Below are 20,236 nucleotides of genomic sequence, written 5' to 3'. Positions count from 1 at the left end.
TTAGAACAAGACATTTTATTACCATCAGCCAGATTTGTCTTTGTAGAATAAATATATAAACATCCCATCTTTGGATTTAACTCGAAGTTTTAATAGAAGTGCAAAAATAGGGGCGCCTGGGTGGTTCAGTCATTAGACATCTGCCTTCGGCTTAGGTCATGATCCTGCGGTCCTGACATTGAGCCTTGCATCTGGCTCCCTCCTCAGAGGGAAGCCTGCTTCTCCCTCTCCCACTCCCCCTGCTTGTGTTCCCTCTCTTGCTGTCTCTGTCAAATAAATAAATAAAATATTTTTTAAGTGCAAAAATATGTCACAAAAACAAAACTGCTGCAATGAGATTGAGACCTGAACTGAGATGAAGTCAGACACGTAAATTGACTGAGCCATCCCCATACCCCTAAATGGTTGATCTTAAACTCACTGAGTAGAACCTCCAAGTAGTTCAGAGCAGGTAAGTTCTTAGCGTGGGACCTTTTCATTTATTTTTTCAGGAAAGAATAGCCATGTTTGCAGGATTCTATCCACAGGGTACATAAAATTGCTAGGACTAAATAAGTTTACTGCTGTCTCTCTGAGAATAGAAAGTAAATACACTTGTCTCTTCTGTACTCCTCTCCCCTGGCCACTGGAAATCTTTTGCAAGGATCATTGTCTCTTACCTGGTTTCTAATATGGCAAGGTATAGTGCCTCTAGACCTTATGATGGGTTCTTCATGCTAAACTGAACAGTTGGTTAACTATATTCCCTCCTTGAACTAAGAATTAGCTAAGTATGCTATCTCTTTACTGCCCCTAATGGATGAGGTCTAGAAAAATCGTGCTATTTAAATTTGTTGTTCTCCAGTTGTAATAACAGTTCTGTTCATGATGCCATTTCTGTTGATTTTATTGGGTTAGGACTATGATAACTATAATTAACTTGTATCAAATTTTGATAAATCACATTCTCCCTTGCATATAATGATTTGTGATGGTGGGGAAAATTTTAATGTATCAGTTGCCCACCAAGAGTGTAATTAATAATCTGGAATATTCTCCAGTTGTGTTCCAAAGGGATAGTTTGTGGCAAAGCATTGAAGAGTATTGTACTCATAATATTATTAAATATTTTCCTATTGCTGATTTAAATTCATTTTTACTTTTTAGTTATGGATGAGAGTTCTGAAGAAGACCCATTAGCAGGTAGGATTTTTACAGATTACCTCTTAAATAAGGGAATGAAGAGAAATGGAACTAAGATTTATTCAGTGTTTTACTGTGGACTAGATAAGACAGTATGTGCTTAACATGTGTTCTCTGTATAAAAATCATAATAGCTCGGCAAAGTTACTATGGTGTCAATTTCTTCTTTTTATTAATTATAAAATTGTGATTTAGAGAACTTGATTAAATTGGCATAAGATCCCACAGTCACTATGTGCTGAACCATAATTTAACTCCAAGTTGGCCAGGCTTTCAGACCAACCACCCCCCACCCCACCCCCTCCAAGGTAGCTTTGTATCCACAGTATCCAGAGACAGGTTCCAGTCAAGATCCTGGATCCTCGATCTTCAAGAAGTCAGATTTAACTGTGTTTGCTTTTTCTGAGGGGGGGGAAAAAAAAAAAGGAAAAAAAAAAAAAAAACCTAAATCAAAACAAACACAGGCAAAGGCCTAGAGTTTGTTCTAACATGTTTGATAGTTAAAATAGTAATCAGTACTTTGTTTTCACCATCAAGGGTTTGAGGGCAAATCTGTTAGTGGTGGTCTCAAGACTGTAAATTATTTGATTGCCTTCTCTTTTCTCAGATTAAAACCAGCAAAGGAAAAAGATACTTAGGGTGCAATCCCAGAAATGCCGGGTGTAAGTTTCCAATAGTCCTCTCCCAGGAGAGTTACACAGATAGCACCTAATTTTCCCAGGTATAATATTTGATGACACATGCCAACTCTTGCTAACAAGAGAAGCTCACTCAAGACTTAGTGTTTGGGGTTTTTTATCAGGCCTCTGTGAATACTCTTTCTAGATATAGATAAATAAATAAGTAGTTCCCACATAACTAACTTTCACTAGTCTCCAACCTCCACAAGTTCAACTGAAACAAACATGGCCCGGGACTTGAGGCACACAAAGCTCTCTTTATTAGAAAGGATATTCCAAGAGTTCAAAGGTTATCTCCCCAGAAGATAGAAGGTCAAGCCCCAGTCCTTTTTTTGGAGTGTGCTGGATTTGAGCCTTTACTGCAGAGATAAATCAGTCTATTACTCAAGGAATTATTACACATCTTGCTCGTTCTTGCCTTTGTGTCTACCAATGTGGAAAGGTTTCTCAACCATTTATGCAAAGCCTTACTATCCATAAAGACCCAGCACAAATCTGTCAGTTTCCTTGAATTCTCCTCCAGCTCCCCCACATCTCTGCCCAAAGAAGCATTTGCAAACTGCCATCCGTTGGGCACATTTATATATTGCCTTCAAATATCACTTTACTGGTCATGCCATCTCTCAGTGAAGGGTCTCATATAGTAAATTCTCAGGAAATGAACTGTTAGTGATAAATTGTTTACATTTATTATTCATTCTTTAATGTAGAATTTTATTTGCCCTAAACTATCCTTCCAGTCTTTATAGGATACTTCAGTTTTAATATACAAAATAAAATATGCAAGTTCTTATTCTTCTCAATTTCAGACTTTTACATATTCCCATTTGCCATTTATCTTTTCACATTAAAGAAATCTAATCTTTATATGACTTCTAACCACTGACTTTGTTTTTCTCTGTACTTTTTCTACCTCTGGCATTTAAAAAAAGTGGTGCTCAAAACTTCACATCACCTTTTGCACAAGGGAAAGATACTCATTTCCAATAAACTTACAGGTCTGTACAGAATTTTACTAGTATTATTCCATCAAAAAGCTTTACCAAGGAATGCTCTTACTCTTGAGTACTCTGCCTAGGTAAAAATAGATAACTTACAGTCCTTCATTCCATATTGGGATATAGGTTAGCTATTATCAACATTGAAACATTACTTTGTTCCAGGCAGTGTTCTAAGTGTTTATTATCTTAATCTTCATAACAACTCAAGGAGGGTTGTCCCATTTTTATTGGGGCACCCAAGACATGGGAGATTAATTTGCTAAAACTACAAGCTAAGTTTGATTCCCTTCACTGCCATGCTACACTGGCCTCACTTGACTCTTAATTTTAAAATTCCTCAAAACTTTACCTCCTACTTATCTTTAGGATCTCTGGTCCTTTTCTACATAACTACAGTAAAGTTTACTCAAGTCAGGCTGAAAGATCTAAACACTTTTTAAAATAAAATTTCAACTTTTAAAATAAAATCTAAAAAAATTTAGCTATCATTTTGACTTCTTGAAAATTATTTTTAAAATGTCATATAAGCCATATTGCAGTGCTTTCTGGCAACTTACCAGTTTATGAATTTATTCTTTACAGAGTACAATTAGAATTGTGATTTTCCTGATATAAGTCAAATTAAGTGAAACATAAGATATATTGTGCATATTTTCAGACATCATTTTCCTGCTTGCCCCCAAAACACACACACACACACACACACACACATACACAATTTTTCATACATGACCTAAGTGATGTATCCCCCAGAGATGTGTTCCACCCCTATCTCCAAGCTCCTGAATTCTTTTCCTTTTAACATATTTCAAATATAATAACAATTCAGTACCATCTGCATTATTTGGTATTTGTAAGGCCAGTATATAGGGAAAAGAAAACAAACCAAAGGTTTACAGTATAATTGAAAATTACCCTAGTGAGGAGAAAGGCTTTATCATATAGTTGAATAAACACTGGGGTAGAAATAATAGCATGGGATTTGGATGCTAGTTTTAGCAATACTTGACCTGTGCCACTTCTGGCAAATAATACATCTATGAGATAAAATGATGTTTAAAAAAGAAACATACAGGGGCGCCTGGGTGGCTCAGTGGGTTAAGCCGCTGCCTTCGGCTCAGGTCATGATCCCAGGTCCTGGGTTCAAGCCCCACATCGGGCTTTCTGCTCAGCAGGGAGCCTGCTTCCTCCTCTCTCTCTGCCTGCCTCTCTGCCTACTTGTGATTTCTCTCTGTCAAATAAATAAATAAAAATCTTAAAAAAAAAAAAAGAAACATACAAAAAAAGATGAAAGTAAAAGGTTATAACAAAAAATCAATACAGAAAGTGGATGTTTAAAAAATATAACGTTACACCTAAGATCTGAACAGTGTCTTGCAGAATAGTTCTCAACTCCTCCATTCACCAAATAATGCCAGTGGGCAGCAAATGGTATTCTGTTAACTAATGAGAGAAAACTACTGGTAAAAGTTCTCTCTTGCGTTTATCCTTAGTGTTACACAACCTATATAGTCTCTCCAATCTTAAAACAGAAAAAAGTTGGGAAATGATTAATGCAAATTAGACCCACTTTAAAAACACAGTTTCTAGTCCTTTAAATGAATCCAAGCCCTATAAGGTACATCCTACAATACTTAAGGAATTTGACAAACTCACTCATAACCTTGGATAGTAAACCTTTGAGTCGAGATGATTTGGTTGAGGTGCTGAGGACGGATACAAGCTACAAAGGACAAAACTTGTTAGTATCATTAGTATCATTAGTATCATTCCCTGGTAGAGTTGCAAGCATGATACCTAGTATGCCTTAAAGGCTTTACAAATGTCACAGACAATATTCTAAAATACACTTTTTTTGTTTGTAGAAACATAGAAAAGGAAGCAGTGATCACTAGGAGGCAGCATTGATTCACTAAGACCAGCTACGCCCATGTCACAGTTTCCTTCCTAAAAGAGGAATAAACATCACAGCAAAGCATTTGACCAAATTTCACGTAATCTCTGTAAATAAGATGGAGAAAAAGGACTAAATATCTTGTAATTAAACAAATTTGTAGCTAGTTGAATGGGAACACTATGCTGTTTAATGGATCATTATCAACCTGGGTGGAGAGAGCTCTGCCTTATCAACATTGTTTTTTTCAGTCTTCCATGTAAAGACATTTTTTACCAAAATTGCCAATGACTTAAAAACAGAATACCAGGGGCGCCTGGGTGGCTTAGTTGGTTGAACAACTGCCGTCAGCTCAGGTCATGATCCTGGGCTTCTGGGATGGAGTCCCGCATTGGGCTCCCAGCTCCTTGGGGAGTCTGCTTCTCCCTCTGACCTTCTCCTCTCTCATGCTCTCTCTCACTCATTCTCTCTCAAATAAATAAATAAAATCTAAAACAAACAAACAAACAAACAAACAAACAAAACAGAATACCAGGCACTTGGGTGGCTCAGTCGGTTAAGCGTCTGCCTTCTGTTCAGGTCATGATCCCTAGGGTCCTGGAATCAAGCCCCGCATCGGGCTCCCTGCTCAGCGGGGAGAGTGCTTCACCCTCTCCCTCTGCCCACGACTCTGCCTACTTGTGCTCTGTCAAATAAATAAATAAAATCTTAAAAACAAAAAAACAAAAAAAAACCAGAGTAACAGCCCAAGTTAGAAAAAAAAGCTCCAAATTAGTAAAAAAAAAAAAAAAAAGAAAGAAAGAATACTAAAGTGAGTGAAAGTAAGTTTATAAATGTGATATGGAACTATGCAAGTCCAGAATGGAGTGATCCTGTTTTATATGTGAAAAACCTGAGTTTTCATTTTTGAACCCCACAAGAGTATATAATTGCCATAAGACAAATGTAATCATACTGTATATCTGTTAAATAATGAAAACTTTTTTTTTAAGATTTTATTTATTTACTTGACAGAGAGAGAGAGAGAGAGAGAGATCACAAGTAGGCAGGGAGGCAGACAGAGAGAGGGGAGGGGAAGCAAGCTCCCTGCTGAGCAGAGAGCCTGATGTGGGGCTCGATCCCAGGACCCTAAGACCATGACCTGAGCCAAAGGCAGAGTCTTAACCCACAGAGCCACCCAGGTGCCCCAAATAATGTAAACTTCTTACACATACCTTCCATTTAATCTTAAATCCTCAAAGTTGAAATACTCCAGTCTCTTAGGGAGAGATTTGGTAGCCAGAGGCACTATGAAAAACCAAAGTGGCAAGACCCGCATCTGCAACTTTTCGACTTTGGCCTTTGAATACCTAGAATAAACTGTTTACTGTTAAATCCCATAAATCATACCAAATTTTTTAAATGGAGCCTAATTTCATTTGTTACAACACCAAAAATACATATTGTTATCCATGTCTTCAAAGGTAAGGATTCTGAAGCATAACTAGGACTCATCCAAGCATATGACAGGTCTTTTAATAATTCTACTACTTTTCTTACTTAGCTGTTTATTGAGTATTCCTTTTTGCCCCATTCCACATCTACTGAGCCATATCAGCGAGAGTAGGGTCCCGGAATATTTAAAGCAGCTCAGGTAATTATGAAAATGGCCCACAACAAAAGCTCTGTGAACTCCCTTAGATCATCTAATATTTCTTCCTTCCAGGTTGGTTTTTTTTTTTTTTTAAGATTTTATTTATTCATTTGACAGAGAGAGACAGTGAAAGAGGGAACACAAGCAGGGGGAGTGGGAGAGGGAGACGCGGGCTTCCTGCTGAACAGGGAGCCAGATTCGAGGCTCAATGCCAGGACCCCAGGATCATGACCTGAGCCGAAGGTAGACAGATGCCTAATGACTGAGCCCTCAGGTTTCTAATAGATATTTGACAGCAGGAAATTTGACAATATACTTTCTACTGATAAGTAGTTTATAAAAATACGAAGACCTGGTCAAACTAGAGCCCTCGTAAGGCTCTTAACCCTGATGAGCCTCAATTTCCCATTATGTAAAATGGTCACTGTTTTAAGCATTGAACATCATGCCTGGTGCAAGATATGTGCTCAGTACATGCTACCTACTAAATATTGAAGGTGAAGGCTCGTAATATACTAAATATTGACAGTTAAGGTTCACTTTATAATTCTGTCTACCACCCAAGTAGGTTCACCTGCCCTTGTGAAGGCATGGTTTACCTTCTCATTGACATGGTGAATCCTTTGTTACATTGTCTGAGAAACGTGTTGACAAAGATAGCCTATATTTATATTGAATACTACTTAAAACTTTTTATCATATCTCAGGATAGGTTAAAAATTCCAAATGTTTTGGGGCACCTGGGTGGCTCAGTCGTTAAGCGTCTGCCTTCAGCTCAGGTCATGATCCCAGGGTTCTGGGATCGAGCCCCGCATCAGGCTCCCGGCTTGGTGGGAAGCCTGCTTCTCCCTCTCTCACTCCCCCTGCTTGTGTTCCCTCTCTCGCTGTGTCTCTCTGTCAAATAAATAAATATTAAAAAAAAAAAAAATCCAAATGTTTTATAAAGGCATTAAGCAGGATGTTTAAATAAAGGAAATATTAATAAAGTTTATCTCTTATTCTTCTGGCATCAAGATTTGTAATATTTATGCCAAAACTGTCAACATAAAGCCCATTTGACTTAGCAAAGTGCTTTAGCCTAAAAGAATGCTTTAAACATTACTTTAGGTAGTATGTTTTCAGTTAAAAAGAAACAAATTAAGTCCTTTCTGCAGTTAATTGCCCTTTACAAAAAAGTTTAGTGAAAATATCTTTCTAGGAAAGATTTATTTCTTTGATTCATTATTAAGCTGGGCTTAGATAGTGCCTGAATCACAGAGCACAGAGGTAATTATAGGTTAAAATTGATTTGAGGCTTTTTATAAATAAGAAAAGTGATTACAGAATAAAACTCTCATTAAAGAACACAAAAAACTTGACACTGCATATTAATCAAGTCTCCACTCAGAGCATGGTTCTTTTACAATGCTCATGCAAAAAGAAATCCAATTTGAATTGGTTACAAGCACAGAAAGCCTCCCTGTGCACTCAGAATAGCTAACTGCATAGACCATTTGGTGTGTTTTCATTCATTTTCCCTACCATTACCAACATCCAGTTCATATCTGGGGAATGACTTTTGACACCAGTCAGATAACTGCATCATTGTAAGATTTCAGAAGGCGACATCATGTTAGAAATGCATTACTGTGAGGGATTGCGGAGCGGGGGGGCGGGGGGAAACTATGGTTTGTCTATTGGTTTATGTGTGATTTATGTTATGCCAAGTATGTAGGCAAAGTATCTGATTTGGACTTCATTTGCACTGTTCTAATACATTTCACTTAGCAAATGAATGATCTGTATTCCTTATTTGATTTTTGAAAATAGTTTACCCATTTAAAATGCCATTATTGGGGCGCCTGGGTGGCTCAGTGGGTTAAGCCGCTGCCTTTGGCTCAGGTCATGATCTCAGGGTCCTGGGATCGAGTCCCGCATCGGGCTCTCTGCTCGGCAGGGAGTCTGCTTCCCTCTCTCTCTCTCTCTCTCTGCCTGCCTCTCTGTCTACTTGATATCTCTCTCTGTCAAATAAATAAATAAAATCTTAAAAAAAAAATAAATAAATAAATAATGCCATTATTTACTTATATAGAACATTTGGTTTATAGCCCATTAAATTGCCTATTTGCTTTACTCACTGCATTATTTTCATTTTATTATTGATTATAAAACCTTATACTACAAAAGCCAAATATTTATGATATTTGGTACTAACTAAACTTTTTCTAACCCCGAGGCAGACCTCAACAACAGAACATCAAGCAAGTTATGCTGGGTGACGGTGCCTGGCGGCCAGTGAAGAAAACTATCTCAGCAGTTCTCTTCTTACAAGTCTTATTTCTATAAAGATATTTTCCTCTGGAAAATGTTGTGAACCAAAAAACTACCATATCTAATTAGTAGAGTTTTAAGTATTAAAAAAGTATGAACAAAATCTACCTCTAAACTCTGAAAGGATCTATTCCAGAAGCCTTTTTCAGATTTTATACAAATTAGCCCTCATCTTTTCTTATTGAGATTGTATTATTTTTTTAAGCCAAGGGTCAGCAAACATGGCCTACAGGCCAAATCCTGCCTGCCACCTGTTATTGTAAATGAAGTTTATTTGGAACACAGCCATAACTATTCATTTATGTATTATCTATGGCTGTTTGCATACTACAAGAGAGTTGAGTAGCTGTGACAGAGACCATATGGCCCTCAAAGCTTAAAATATTTGCTATCTGCATATTTACAAAAAAAGCTTGCCAACCCCTATTGCCAAACATTTTCATTTTAAAAAAAGAAAACTCTTTAAATTTTGCTTGAATTATAAGAATATAAGTATTATTCTAGTTTCTATTCACCACAAAGTTGCACACTTTGGCCCTCAGTGGTTGATGAGAATTTCTCTGGAATACTCTGGATCTCAACACTATTTGTACCATTGTTCCTATGGATTCTTTAAAAAGTGAACATAGCTCTACAGGGGGTTTTAGAAAAAAGCCCACTTGTAGATGAGGGACATTATCGACTTAATTGATTCACTGAAATAATCAACCAGTTCTACTGACTGTTGCTCTGAGATACCATGTTTACTTCTCTTGAAAACAGGTTTATGGAACCAAGGAGTCAGGGGAAGTTGTTGACAATAAGAGCAAGCACTACCTCAATATAAATGTCAAGTTTATTTACTCACATTTATAAACAACAAAAAACTCCTTTAATGCTAAAATTCCCCAATTTTTAAGATTAAAAGCCAAGATGGCTTTCAAGACGATGGAATCCATTTCTTTCAGATAATATGCAACTTTGTTAGCATTTTTCCTTTTCTGAACCAAACACATTTTTACCTACACTTCTAAGGTGCTAGAGAGCAACCAACCACCAGAGTAGTGTGGTAAATGGGGATGATTCAGGTTAGAAGACTTACCTGTCTGTGACTTTCTTAAAAATAGGGAAACACATGTATCCTGCACTACTGATGGTATTTGTATGCTTGATTTACATAGGATACAAATTTCTCTTTTTAACTAGTTTTCTGTATTAAAATATGAAATATCTGTTCTCAAAGTAAACATTAGATTTTAGTACTATTTAAGAGAAAAATAAAACCAAGCTACTATACATGATTTAGGGGAAAAAAATGTTTTTCAAGGAAATGTAGAAATATTTTAATTTACATATCATATTACAGTTAATCAATATGGTGTCAAAAGTCCACAATTACACATTCATAAAAATTCCATACATCATCCTCAGAATAATCAGCTTCTATACAAAGATTTACAGTTGTCCAATGTATGTAATTCTTCCTCAGTGTGCCACAGAGTTTAGAGGTTCTGCTCGAATATTCCCCAAGTCAAGTGCAGAATCTGTCTCTTCATCAATTTCTCCAATGACTGCACTGTAGTTATTTAAGGAAAGAAAAAAAATCAGTTAAAACAATCTCATTTCGAAATAAAACTGAAAGGACACGATAAAAACTACTTAAGGTGAAAAGCAAATATAGTCTCCATGAAGTAGTGAATTGTACATTTAAGTCACAAGTTACTTCAAGAAATAATCTGAAGGCAACATTACTACAGAAACCAGTATTAAAAGACAAACTGCATACAGTGTGACTGGATCATGAGTCTTTTTATTTTTTTATTTATTCGAGAGAGACAGAGTGAGAGAGCATGAGAGGAGACAGAGAGAGAAGCAGACTCCCCATGGAGCTGGGAGCCTGATGTGGGACTCGATCCCAGGACTCCGGGATCATGACCTGAGCCGAAGGCAGTCGCTTAACCAACTGAGCCACCCAGGTGCCCCTGGATCATGAGTCTTTAAAGGAAAAAGACACATATCAGATAGGTATGGTACAAACCCCCACAAATTCCAATCCTATGACTTCAACTCAACAACTCAATCCAGGGACTGTGCTGCAGATGATCTCAGAATCACTACTAAATAAGCAAATAAAAGTGTCTATTTGTCTCTACTGGAGTAACTTCAATGAACTAAATCTATATACACTCACACACAAACACAACATCCACTAGTTTCCTTTTCAGGATTTCACAGTTCATTCAATTTAAATCCAAGACCAAAAAGTACAGTTCTTCACATATAAAGAGAACAGTAGCAACGGGTACTCAGATGTCATAGCAAATAATTTTTTGATGTGACTGGCTAATGTTAAAGCCAGCAAGTCTTTCCTTGATTTAATTCTACCATAACATCTATAACATTAACTTCATTAATACCATGCTAGGTACCAAGCCATGGCTCTCCAGCTGGATACCTAAACTGTTATAGCCTCACCACTGAACATGTATAAAACATTATTCCATAAGAAACTGGTTGTTTAAATTAGTTTGGCTTTAATAAGAGTAAATTCTATAGGCGAATACTTGTAATACAGAATTTTCCCAAGTGTGCTTTAAACTATAGAAAGCCTCCAGCTCTCTAATAAATGAGAAGTACCCACTCTGGGAAAATATATTATGTTTTCTAATATAAAACAAATCAAAATATCTCAATTCCACCTTAAAAATTTACTATCATTTAAAATCCTTAGGGAGGACAGAAGAGAATAGGTACAGTGTTTTTAAAAAGGGCTCTCCAAAGGAAAAGGGGGAGGCAGCTCTCACTGTTTACTCATATCCATAGTGCAAATACGCCACTGTGGTCAATTTCAAGCTACCACCACCAAGATATCAATCACCAGCTTGCAAAATTCCTGAAAATGTAACAATCTGCTTCCCTGAGCCACTCCAGCATACCACTGAATCTATAACAAGGTTTAAAACTTTTTTAAGTCCAAAAAAGTTTGCTTTTAATTTTTTTAAATCAAAGTAGGAGAAAGTTTCTTAAAATCAATTATAGGGAAAACCCCAATATAAGTAATCACTATTATTCTGGTCAGGGGAACTGGTCCCCACTAAATGCTTTGCCTTTCTCTCGTTTTTTTTTTTTACAGCTCACTTATGCTTATAAAACATGAATTATTTAAATTGTTCACACAAGAGATTCTGAAGTCATCTTCAAACCCTAGCTTAGACTCTAGAAATGTATTTATGTTACTCTAAAATTAGGGGTATTTGGGGGTGCCTGGGTGGCTCAGTGAGTTAAGCCTCTGCTTTTGGCTCAGGTCATGATCTCAGGGTTCTGGGATCGAGCACCGCATCAGGCTCTGCTCAGTGGGGAGCCCGCTTTTCCCATTCTCTCTCTGCCTGTCTCTCTGCCTACTTGTGATCTCTGTCAAATAAATAAAAATAAAATCTTTAAAAAAAATAAAAACTAGGGGTATTTTGGAAGAACATTTTTAAAAAGCCTCTCTAGTGAAGTATTCAGTGTAAGGGAGGGCCCTTTCTGGACCCTATCTAGGCCCCTTAACTATCAGAAATATGGACCAATCTTAGATAAAAACCTCTTTCCAGATAGCAAGCAGTTTAAAAATCTGTAGTGTATTAACCTGCCTTTAAAAATGGAGATATTTTACTTACACATTGTCACCTCTTACAATGTATAACCCCAGCACCACTTGTTCTACTCCCTGTGAAGAGCTGAACACTCGTTCATGGCTTTCATCCAAAATCAAATTAATGGTCTGGTCAAACCCTTTCAGTGTTCCCTGTAAGAAACATCAAGAGAAAAAAGACAAATATTGTGGTTTACCTGAATATGTAAATTCAAAGACACAGAAATTTTAGTTGCCAGGTATACCAACAGAGTACTTATTTTTTATTTTTAATTATCTTAGAAGTACTTCTTTTACATATAAGTCCATTATAAAATAGAATACTTCTTTATAACCAACAGTATCCAGGGAAACAAAACTTACCTCTTGGTTTTTTAAGATGGGGGGAAAAAAATCACCGTAGTCTGACTAGTATGTAAGAGTTGTTCAGTTATGAAGGACACCTATGTACCAGTGTAAGGAGGTAGCGTAAAAGCCCACATAGTCCAGGAGGTAATACTGGACAAAGACTAAAACAAATGAAATTTAAGGGGAACTATATAAACATATAAAAAGGGAAAGCATATATATAGCCACAGGAATGTAAAGAGTCACTTCACGCTACACCCTAGTTCTAGGCCCTGTGCTAACCACATTGCACATTATCTCAAATAATTTTTATCCTTTGAGGTACACACTACTTACTCCCTCTTCACAGAAGAAAAATTGAGGCAAAGAGAGGTTAAGTAATCTCTCAAGGTTTCATGAGTAGAAAGAAAGTAGTAGAGCTAGGAGTTGAACCACAAAAGGCTAGCTTCAGGCCCAGACCACTGAACTACTATTATACTATTAGGAATAAAAAATATAATTTACCATTCTTCAGAGATTCAAATCAGCCCCATAAATATATACCAACTTCAGCTGGTAGTAACAGCTAACACTTAATGAGTACTTACTATCTGCCAGTGTTCTATGGGCCTTGCATGTATTTACTTAATCTTCCCAAAATCCAGTAAGGTAGATAGAAATATGATGGTAATTATTAGAACCAGAACTTGAAGGAAATATTCGGAGAAAATTTTATGGAAGAGTCTTGGTTTTGAATAAAGGAAGATATGGGTCTAGCACAACATAGTAGCTCAGATGCTATTTAAGTTTCTGAAGAAATATCAACATATTAGTTTTGGTTAATTCTCTGAAGCTCATTATTAAACTGTTTCATGTTTTGAAAATCAAAATATGTAAAATCAGAGTACAATCATGACAAAATGATAACCTAAAATTTGGAAGAGAAACAAAATACAAGGTATTCACTAAACTAATTAGAGTTGTTAACATACCCAGACATAGCCTCTTGACGTCATTTTATTCGTAACTATTGTATCAACTGAGCCTTGTGTCAATAAAATACAGAAATACTGAACTTCAGTAGTCAAAATGCTCTTTTGAAATAATTTTCTTTCCTATGTAAAGTTAAATTCTCAAAGTTTTTTATCAATCCTGTTAAAAATAGGAAAATTTTAAGTTTGAGATTTTCACAAAATACAAAACGATTTGCAAATATCTGTTAATAGTAATAGAGGTCTTGAAGTGTTAAGATGGGATGAAAATATTTCAAACTGTGCTTATTTGACAAAATACACTAAGGTGCCTAAAAAGAAAAGACTATTCTCTTGATTAAGAAGGAAGCAAGGCGACAGCTTTAGCTTTGGAGTCAAGTGGAATTTAAAACCCAGTTTGGGGACGCCTGGGTGGCTCAGTTGGTTAAGCAGCTGCCTTCAGCTCAGGTCATGATCCCAGCATCCTGGGATGGAGTCCCGCATCGGGCTCCTTGCTTGGCGGAGAGCCTGCTTCTCCCTCTGCCTCTGCCTGCCACTCTGTCTGCCTGTGCTCACTCTCGCTTCTCTCTCTATGACAAATAAATAAATAAAAAATCTTTAAAAAAAAAAAAAACCCAGTTTGGTTCTGCCACTTATTATCTAAGTGACTCTGGGAAAGTGATTCACTTTTTTTTTTTTTTTTTATTTGACAGAGAGAGATCACAAGTAGACAAAGAGGCAGGCAGAGAGACAGAGAAAGGGGAGCAGGCTCCCTGCTGAGCAGAGAGCCCGATGCGGGACTCGATCCCAGGACCCTGAGATCACGACCTGAGCCGAAGGCAGAGGCTTAACCCACTTAGACACCCAGGCGCCCTGATTCACTTTTTCTGAGCCTGGTTCCTAACCTCGAATTCAGAGATAATTCTTCACAGAGTTATACTGAAGATTAAGTGATATAATACATGTAAAGTTCCTGGTACATGATACACATTTAAATAAATGGCTAAGTCTAACACTCTGATAATAGCCATTTATGGACCCACTGAGAAAAATGACAAAAATTAAAAAGAGCAAAAGAAACAAAAACAACTACAGATGGAAAAATAAGAGATTAAAATATATGAATTACACACAGAAATAAAGTTGAACAGCTTTAAAATTGTTTTTGAAAGCAAGCAATGTATGTGTTATAAGTGAAGAAATAATTAAGTAGCCAAAAATCATGAAATAAATTCCTCAGGTCAGGAAGAGATCAAGGAGAGAATCCAAGAATTTTCTAGAATTAAAAGGGGGGCGGTCTGTGATACAAGGACAAATGAGATGAAATAAACGAGTCAATCATCACAATTTGTCCTACAGAAAACAGAGGTCCTACAACCTTAGATACTGAATATATATTAACACCATACAAGACCTAAATGTTCATTATTCTACATATGTAGTATCTATCATGAAGTTTCTAAGAGGCATACACAAAATTTCAAAAAAACTGTAATTCATGTAGTGAATGCCAGAGCACTGAATGGGGAAGGAAATAAAAACTGAAGAGGAAGATAAATATAAAATAGAAGCAGATGTCTGAAGACTAGACTAGAAGCTCTCTGAGGACAGAATCTATTATCCATCCTGGCTCCTAGAAGCTTTCTATGTAAATTACACCAACATTTATTAGTGAAGAAAATATGGATCAGCAGCTATTTATCAAGTAGAGAGAGCTGAATCATAACAAAACTGCAATGCAGGTGTACTGTGAGGCCTAGGCATTAGAGATCAGAAGTTTTACATAAAAATTTACAACCAATAAGCTTACAAGGAGAGAATGAATATGCTTATTACTTACCACAATCATTCTTCCATCAGAAGTTATAACTGCAACAGTTCCTGATAACTGAATTAAGGAAAGCATTCTTAGGGAATGAAAATGAAAACCTGGGAGCTCCTGAGGAAATGGTTTGAATTACTAGGAAAAAGGTGACAGAATTAAGACACAACTACTTAACACAGCACTACATTTACAACGTATCTTTAAGTTTCTAACTTCCTCAAAATTTGTAGTAACTACACAATTAAAACAGGGAAAAATAGAAAAAGAAAATGCCTTTATGTGATCAGTTGTTTCCCTGTCTCAAAACAGCGGAGATGTCTGGTACTTTCACTGGGGAAATACTTCCCAGAGGGCTTAGAGCAAGACATTTACCACTTTCCCAGACCTGTTCCTTTATCTCTAAAAAGAAAATTGAAATTAGTGCCAAATTCATCAATACTGAATGCTTTCAAGCGTGCTGAGACACTTTCTTCCAGGACCCGGCCTCTGGAATTCAAAAAAGAAGCTATAGTCCATGTCAAAGGTGCCAATATGCTTGCACAATTAAGCATCTAGTATTTCACTTTTGTTCCAAATTTATACATGAGAGCAATGTAGTGTTTCTGTCCTGAGATTTTAAAATGGTTAATACTTCTATAGGGTACATTAAGACTCCACACGGGGTTTTACAAGTTGTTTGCTCTTCATGAGTATCAACTACAACAGCAAGCATTATTTTCATTCTATCAACAAAGAAGTTGAGACTTCAAGTGGTAAAGGGGCAGAAGTTCAACTTGTGCACCATCTTTAAAGTTTTTGGTATCTTCGAACAATAAGCAAAGTCTATGAATAAAACAAATTCTTGGATTGCAAGACCCTCCTCGCCGCTAGGACGACTGTTGATCTTATTCCCAAACGTGAACGTATAGGCCCTACGGTAGTACAGAGAAACAGAGAGCTGATTTCTATAGAGAAAGGGAAAAGTTCGGAATAATCACATTGTTTTGTTTTAGGTTAAAATTAAAAGGCGCTTTGGGCCCCCAGGAGCGGCGGGCTCCAGCCCCGGGAGCGGGACTGGAGGGTCCCTCGTTCCGAAGCCCCTCATCCGCACACAGCCCAGGCCCCGCAGTGGCCGGGCATCCCAACCGCCCGCCGACCCCGACCCCCGGTCTCTCCAGCACCAGCCCTCTCCAGTGCGGACGCGGGCTTCGCCATGGCCCCGGCTGTAGCCCGCGGCAGCCGGCCGGAGGATACGGTTGATGTAGTTTTCCAAGGCGGACGTCATGATGCTCTACCCGGCAGTTCTGAACAACACAGGAACACCAGCGCCAATTGCAGCTAGAAAGGCCCGCCAGGAACCCGCAGCGGCTCCCGCCGACTGGCGGCAGCAAATATCGCGAGAGTTACAACGTAGTAGCGAGCCAGTGAGAGATGGAGAGAAAGCAGCCAACCACACTTGAGAGGCAAAGCGCTGGCGAGTTAATGCGCGTGCGTAGTGTGTTTCCGCTGTTTTTCCGGTCTGCGATCTCAGCTGCCGGGTGTGACAAAAGCGAGCAGGAGGCGGAAGGAAGGAGGAAGGTTCCTGAAGGTGGGAGAGCGAGTTTTCTAGTGGAGTGAAAGACAGGGTGGTAGAAGTTACTGGCGGAAAATGTTGAGAGAAAACAGGGAAGGCGGGAGAAAACGAAACAAGGTGCTTTCATCATAAGTAGAGGACTGTTGTTCTCATATGAAATGTGGGTGTAGGGAAGTGGTGTATGATCCTTGGTTTTCTGCGACACGGGCCGAAAATTCATCTTTTACAAACTCAGTGGACCAGTCCAAAGTTATGCACATTGCAACGATATGGCATACATCTCTGGAGAACACGACAGTAAAAAGCATGTTCGCATATTCTGCATTTGCCTCAAAAAGTACTCCAGTATGGAGGCGTCGTTACTCTTTTATTTAAGAAACTGACTACAAACACAAAGATGTATGAGGCTCCGAAAACTGCCTCCTTTTTACCACGCCACAAAGTCTCTCTGTCCTCAGGAGGAAATTAGTAAATAAAAGGTCTGCTTGCAGCGCCTGGGAAAGGACGGATGCAGGAAGAGGCGTCCAGATAAGTCCCAGACTGGGTTTTAGACTTGGCTCTGCTAACGAATTATGTGAGTGTCCTTGCACAAGTAACAGCAACTTACCTGGGCCACTGTTTCCTTATATCCTGTCACAGGTATTATTTTGGATACTACCACATATTACTAGAAAACATCACTCTCATTTTACTGTAACTTAACAATTGAAGTCAGGAAAGGATCTATATATAAAATAGCAACGAGAGCTATTCTTTGTACAAAAACTCTATGGTTTTAGTTAGGCTTGTGATTTCTTAACTGAAGAATTGTGGGTTTGAAATAACTTGCAGTGTGAGTAGTTTTCTTCTGAAAAGTGAAGCATCTGTTTTCATTACAGCATACCCACAAAATTACCTACAGATCACTCCCAAATGGTTATTAATATTTTATATACTGAAAGTTACTCTGACCTGTTTGAAACCACATATAGGTAGGAATTAGGGATTATTTTTAGGGGGGAAAAATGAAAGTATCTTTCATAAATGAAAAAATGAAGATACTATGTGATTTGCAAATGTTACACATTGAAATAAAAGAAAAAGCACTAATTAGTGATAAATGAGGTATCGTTAGTAAGAAGTTTTTTTAAAAAAAGTAATGTGCTATGTTTTTAAAATAAATAATAGTCCATATAGTTTTTCACTCTTGGAGTGCCTATGTCTCAAAATATTTATTAAAATTATATAGGAACTTACAGAACTAATTTTACTTTAGGTACATCACAAGTTTATGACCTTGTGTAGTTGCCGTTAAATTAATATGCAAGATAAATAGCAGATGTCTAGTGTTTATGGAGCATCACAAAAATCTTGTTGGTTTGAAACTTTTTTCCACAAGTTTTAACAGTGCTGTATTTTCTGTAGTCCTAAGGGTCACAGAGGCTGAGAGAAAGCCTATGGATAAAGTTTAGTTAGACAAAAAAAAATGAGTTACATCCAGATGACCTTGGGAATACATGGACATAGAGAGTTCAACACCTCATAAAGGTAATTTAAGTTCCAACAGAGGAAAAGGATATATATAAACATCTGACAACTAAAAAACTAAAGCATACAGTGAGACCTTTAGTTTTAGTCAAAACCTCTCAAAGTGCTACTCATTTAAATGATACCCTATTGCTGTTAAAAAGAGTCAACCAAAGAATGCTGGAGTAGATACTCATTTTTATCCCATTATTTCTGAATCTAAACTTTAATCAGAAAAGTAAATTTTGCTTTCATATTTAGTTCATTTAAGAGTAGTCGAATAGTGTATATATCTGTAAGCCCAGTCTTGAGCCTCGCCCTCATTAATAATCCAATTGCCTGTATCTAGAACAACAGTCAAGATTTATCAAGAAAAGGACAGAAAAGAGATAGAAAGGAGAATCTGTAGATGTGACACTGGGGAGTTACTTTCTGTTGGTAGAAACCAACGTATATAAAATGGGTCTCCGGATGTACTGCTCAGAAGTATCTTAATGATTGTCCTGAGAAGTAAGACGTAACTCATCTCCCTTTGTATTCTGTTTTCTTTCATTAACCTGAAAAATCAGACTCCTATTAGGATCTGGAGAAACTGAATTTGCACTTTCCTGTGAATGGCCCGCGGAAAATACTACTTTTAACTTAATATGGTATGAACTTTTATTTACTTCTATTTTTTATTGATTTACATTCCTGTGAGTTCCAGAAGTGTCAAGTGCCATCCAGTTAGCAATATTGAATAGATCTTTCTAGGGTTTTCCAAAGCACAAAAGGACATAAATCATGATCTCTCCTTACAAGGAAATTTCTGAGTAAGTACAAAACTTTAATTATAAACATGAAATAATTAGTACATGGAAAAACAATAACTATTCCAAATTATAAAGAAAGATAATTGATGTGGAAATATTAACTCATTTAACACTATAAATTACAAAGTGTTTCTCATATTTCTTTTTTTGTCTTTTAAGGTATTAAGATAGTCATTTTAAACTCCATTTGTTAAGGGATGGAAAAAAAATAATCAAATACAACCAACTTGTTAGTTGAGAAAAGCAGTGTAGAATCATGATTAAGAACATTGACTCAAGAACTAGCCTAGAGGTTTGGATTTTTCTAGATTTGGATACTGTGTAACTTTGAGTGGATTACTTAATCTTCTTGCCTCAGGTGTGGGGGATGGTGGAGTCCACTGCATACTATACATTCAGCGTTGTTTCTTGATAGCACAAGACAAAGTGCTAGGAAAAATTAAATATGAGCCAACCCGCCTTCCATGTTATTCTGACATGACTCCCCTATTTAATAATCACACATGTGATTATTATCAATAATATCAATAATCATATGTGAGCTGATTTATATTGTACAAAACAGTGCTGTAGCACAACAGACTGTTACTATTCCACTGAGAATCTGGGCTTTAAATACGGTTAATCTGCCCCTGTTTACTTCTCTCCTCCTGTGGCTCATCCTGTCTTTTAGCACCAGGTGGTTTTTTTGGGCAGGCAGGACTTAAGGCTTTGTGCCCTAAGAGGATACTTGAATTCATACAGAGTGGGGTGGCTTTCATTAAAAAGCAAGTAAAGAGGAGGACTAATCCAGATGGAGCACTTGGAACTGAGCCTTTATATATGTGTGTGTGTGTGTGTGTGTGTGTGTGTGTGTTTGTGTGTGTGTGTGTGTATGTATCAATTACCATCTATGTGTTATCACTATGACAAAGCAAGTTAATGTTTCTT

The 20,236-nt window shown here is 37.3% G+C and overlaps 2 protein-coding genes and 1 long non-coding RNA gene across 7 annotated transcripts in view; 2 read left to right on the top strand and 1 right to left on the bottom strand.

The window, feature by feature from the left end:
- The window catches only part of ANKRD7 (ankyrin repeat domain 7), a 42,742-nt gene extending 26,016 nt beyond the window's left edge, over window positions 1-16,726 (top strand). The window contains exons 7-8 of one of the 3 annotated variants that reach the window (XM_047695393.1): window positions 1,147-1,182; window positions 16,429-16,726. In XM_047695393.1, the coding sequence (XP_047551349.1) occupies window positions 1,147-1,182; window positions 16,429-16,433 (41 nt within the window). In that variant the 3' untranslated portion in view covers window positions 16,434-16,726. Of the gene's footprint in view, window positions 1-1,146; window positions 1,183-8,609; window positions 8,980-16,428 lie in introns of those variants that run through there. The other 2 variants (XM_047695396.1, XM_047695392.1) reach the window with 2 other exon arrangements.
- Window positions 9,517-16,817, bottom strand: LSM8 (LSM8 homolog, U6 small nuclear RNA associated). The gene is made up of 4 exons (XM_047695397.1): window positions 16,670-16,817; window positions 15,452-15,492; window positions 12,339-12,466; window positions 9,517-10,255 (listed from the first exon to the last, which is right to left on the bottom strand). Exons 1-4 carry the CDS (start codon window positions 16,698-16,700, stop codon window positions 10,165-10,167), a joined length of 291 nt encoding a protein of 96 aa, XP_047551353.1. The 5' UTR covers window positions 16,701-16,817; the 3' UTR covers window positions 9,517-10,164.
- Window positions 16,818-16,849: 32 nt separating this feature from the next.
- The window catches only part of LOC125081021 (uncharacterized), an 88,130-nt gene continuing 84,743 nt past the window's right edge, over window positions 16,850-20,236 (top strand). For all 3 annotated transcript variants that reach the window (XR_007121560.1, XR_007121561.1, XR_007121559.1), the window contains exons 1-3: window positions 16,850-17,105; window positions 18,393-18,515; window positions 19,064-19,144. This is a non-coding gene — a long non-coding RNA (uncharacterized LOC125081021). The remainder of the gene's footprint in view (window positions 17,106-18,392; window positions 18,516-19,063; window positions 19,145-20,236) is intronic.

The sequence above is a fragment of the Lutra lutra genome, chromosome 11 (assembly GCF_902655055.1).
Source record: "Lutra lutra chromosome 11, mLutLut1.2, whole genome shotgun sequence".
In the NCBI taxonomy this organism is placed as follows: Eukaryota; Metazoa; Chordata; class Mammalia; order Carnivora; family Mustelidae; genus Lutra; species Lutra lutra.
The sequence above is the reverse complement of the archived record's forward strand: the minus strand, read 5'-3'. Positions and strand labels throughout refer to the sequence as shown.

What these genes read in the sequence shown, in the direction of transcription:
- LSM8 (XM_047695397.1), bottom strand. Translation starts at nt 16,700, where the DNA reads ATGACGTCCGCCTTGGAAAACTACATCAACC. An exon ending in CTTGGAAAACTACATCAACC is followed by an intron (nt 15,493 to 16,669) that starts GTATCCTCCGGC and finishes TTCAGTTATCAG; the next exon opens with GAACTGTTGCAGTTATAACT. An exon ending in CTGATGGAAGAATGATTGTG is followed by an intron (nt 12,467 to 15,451) that starts GTAAGTAATAAG and finishes TGTTTCTTACAG; the next exon opens with GGAACACTGAAAGGGTTTGA.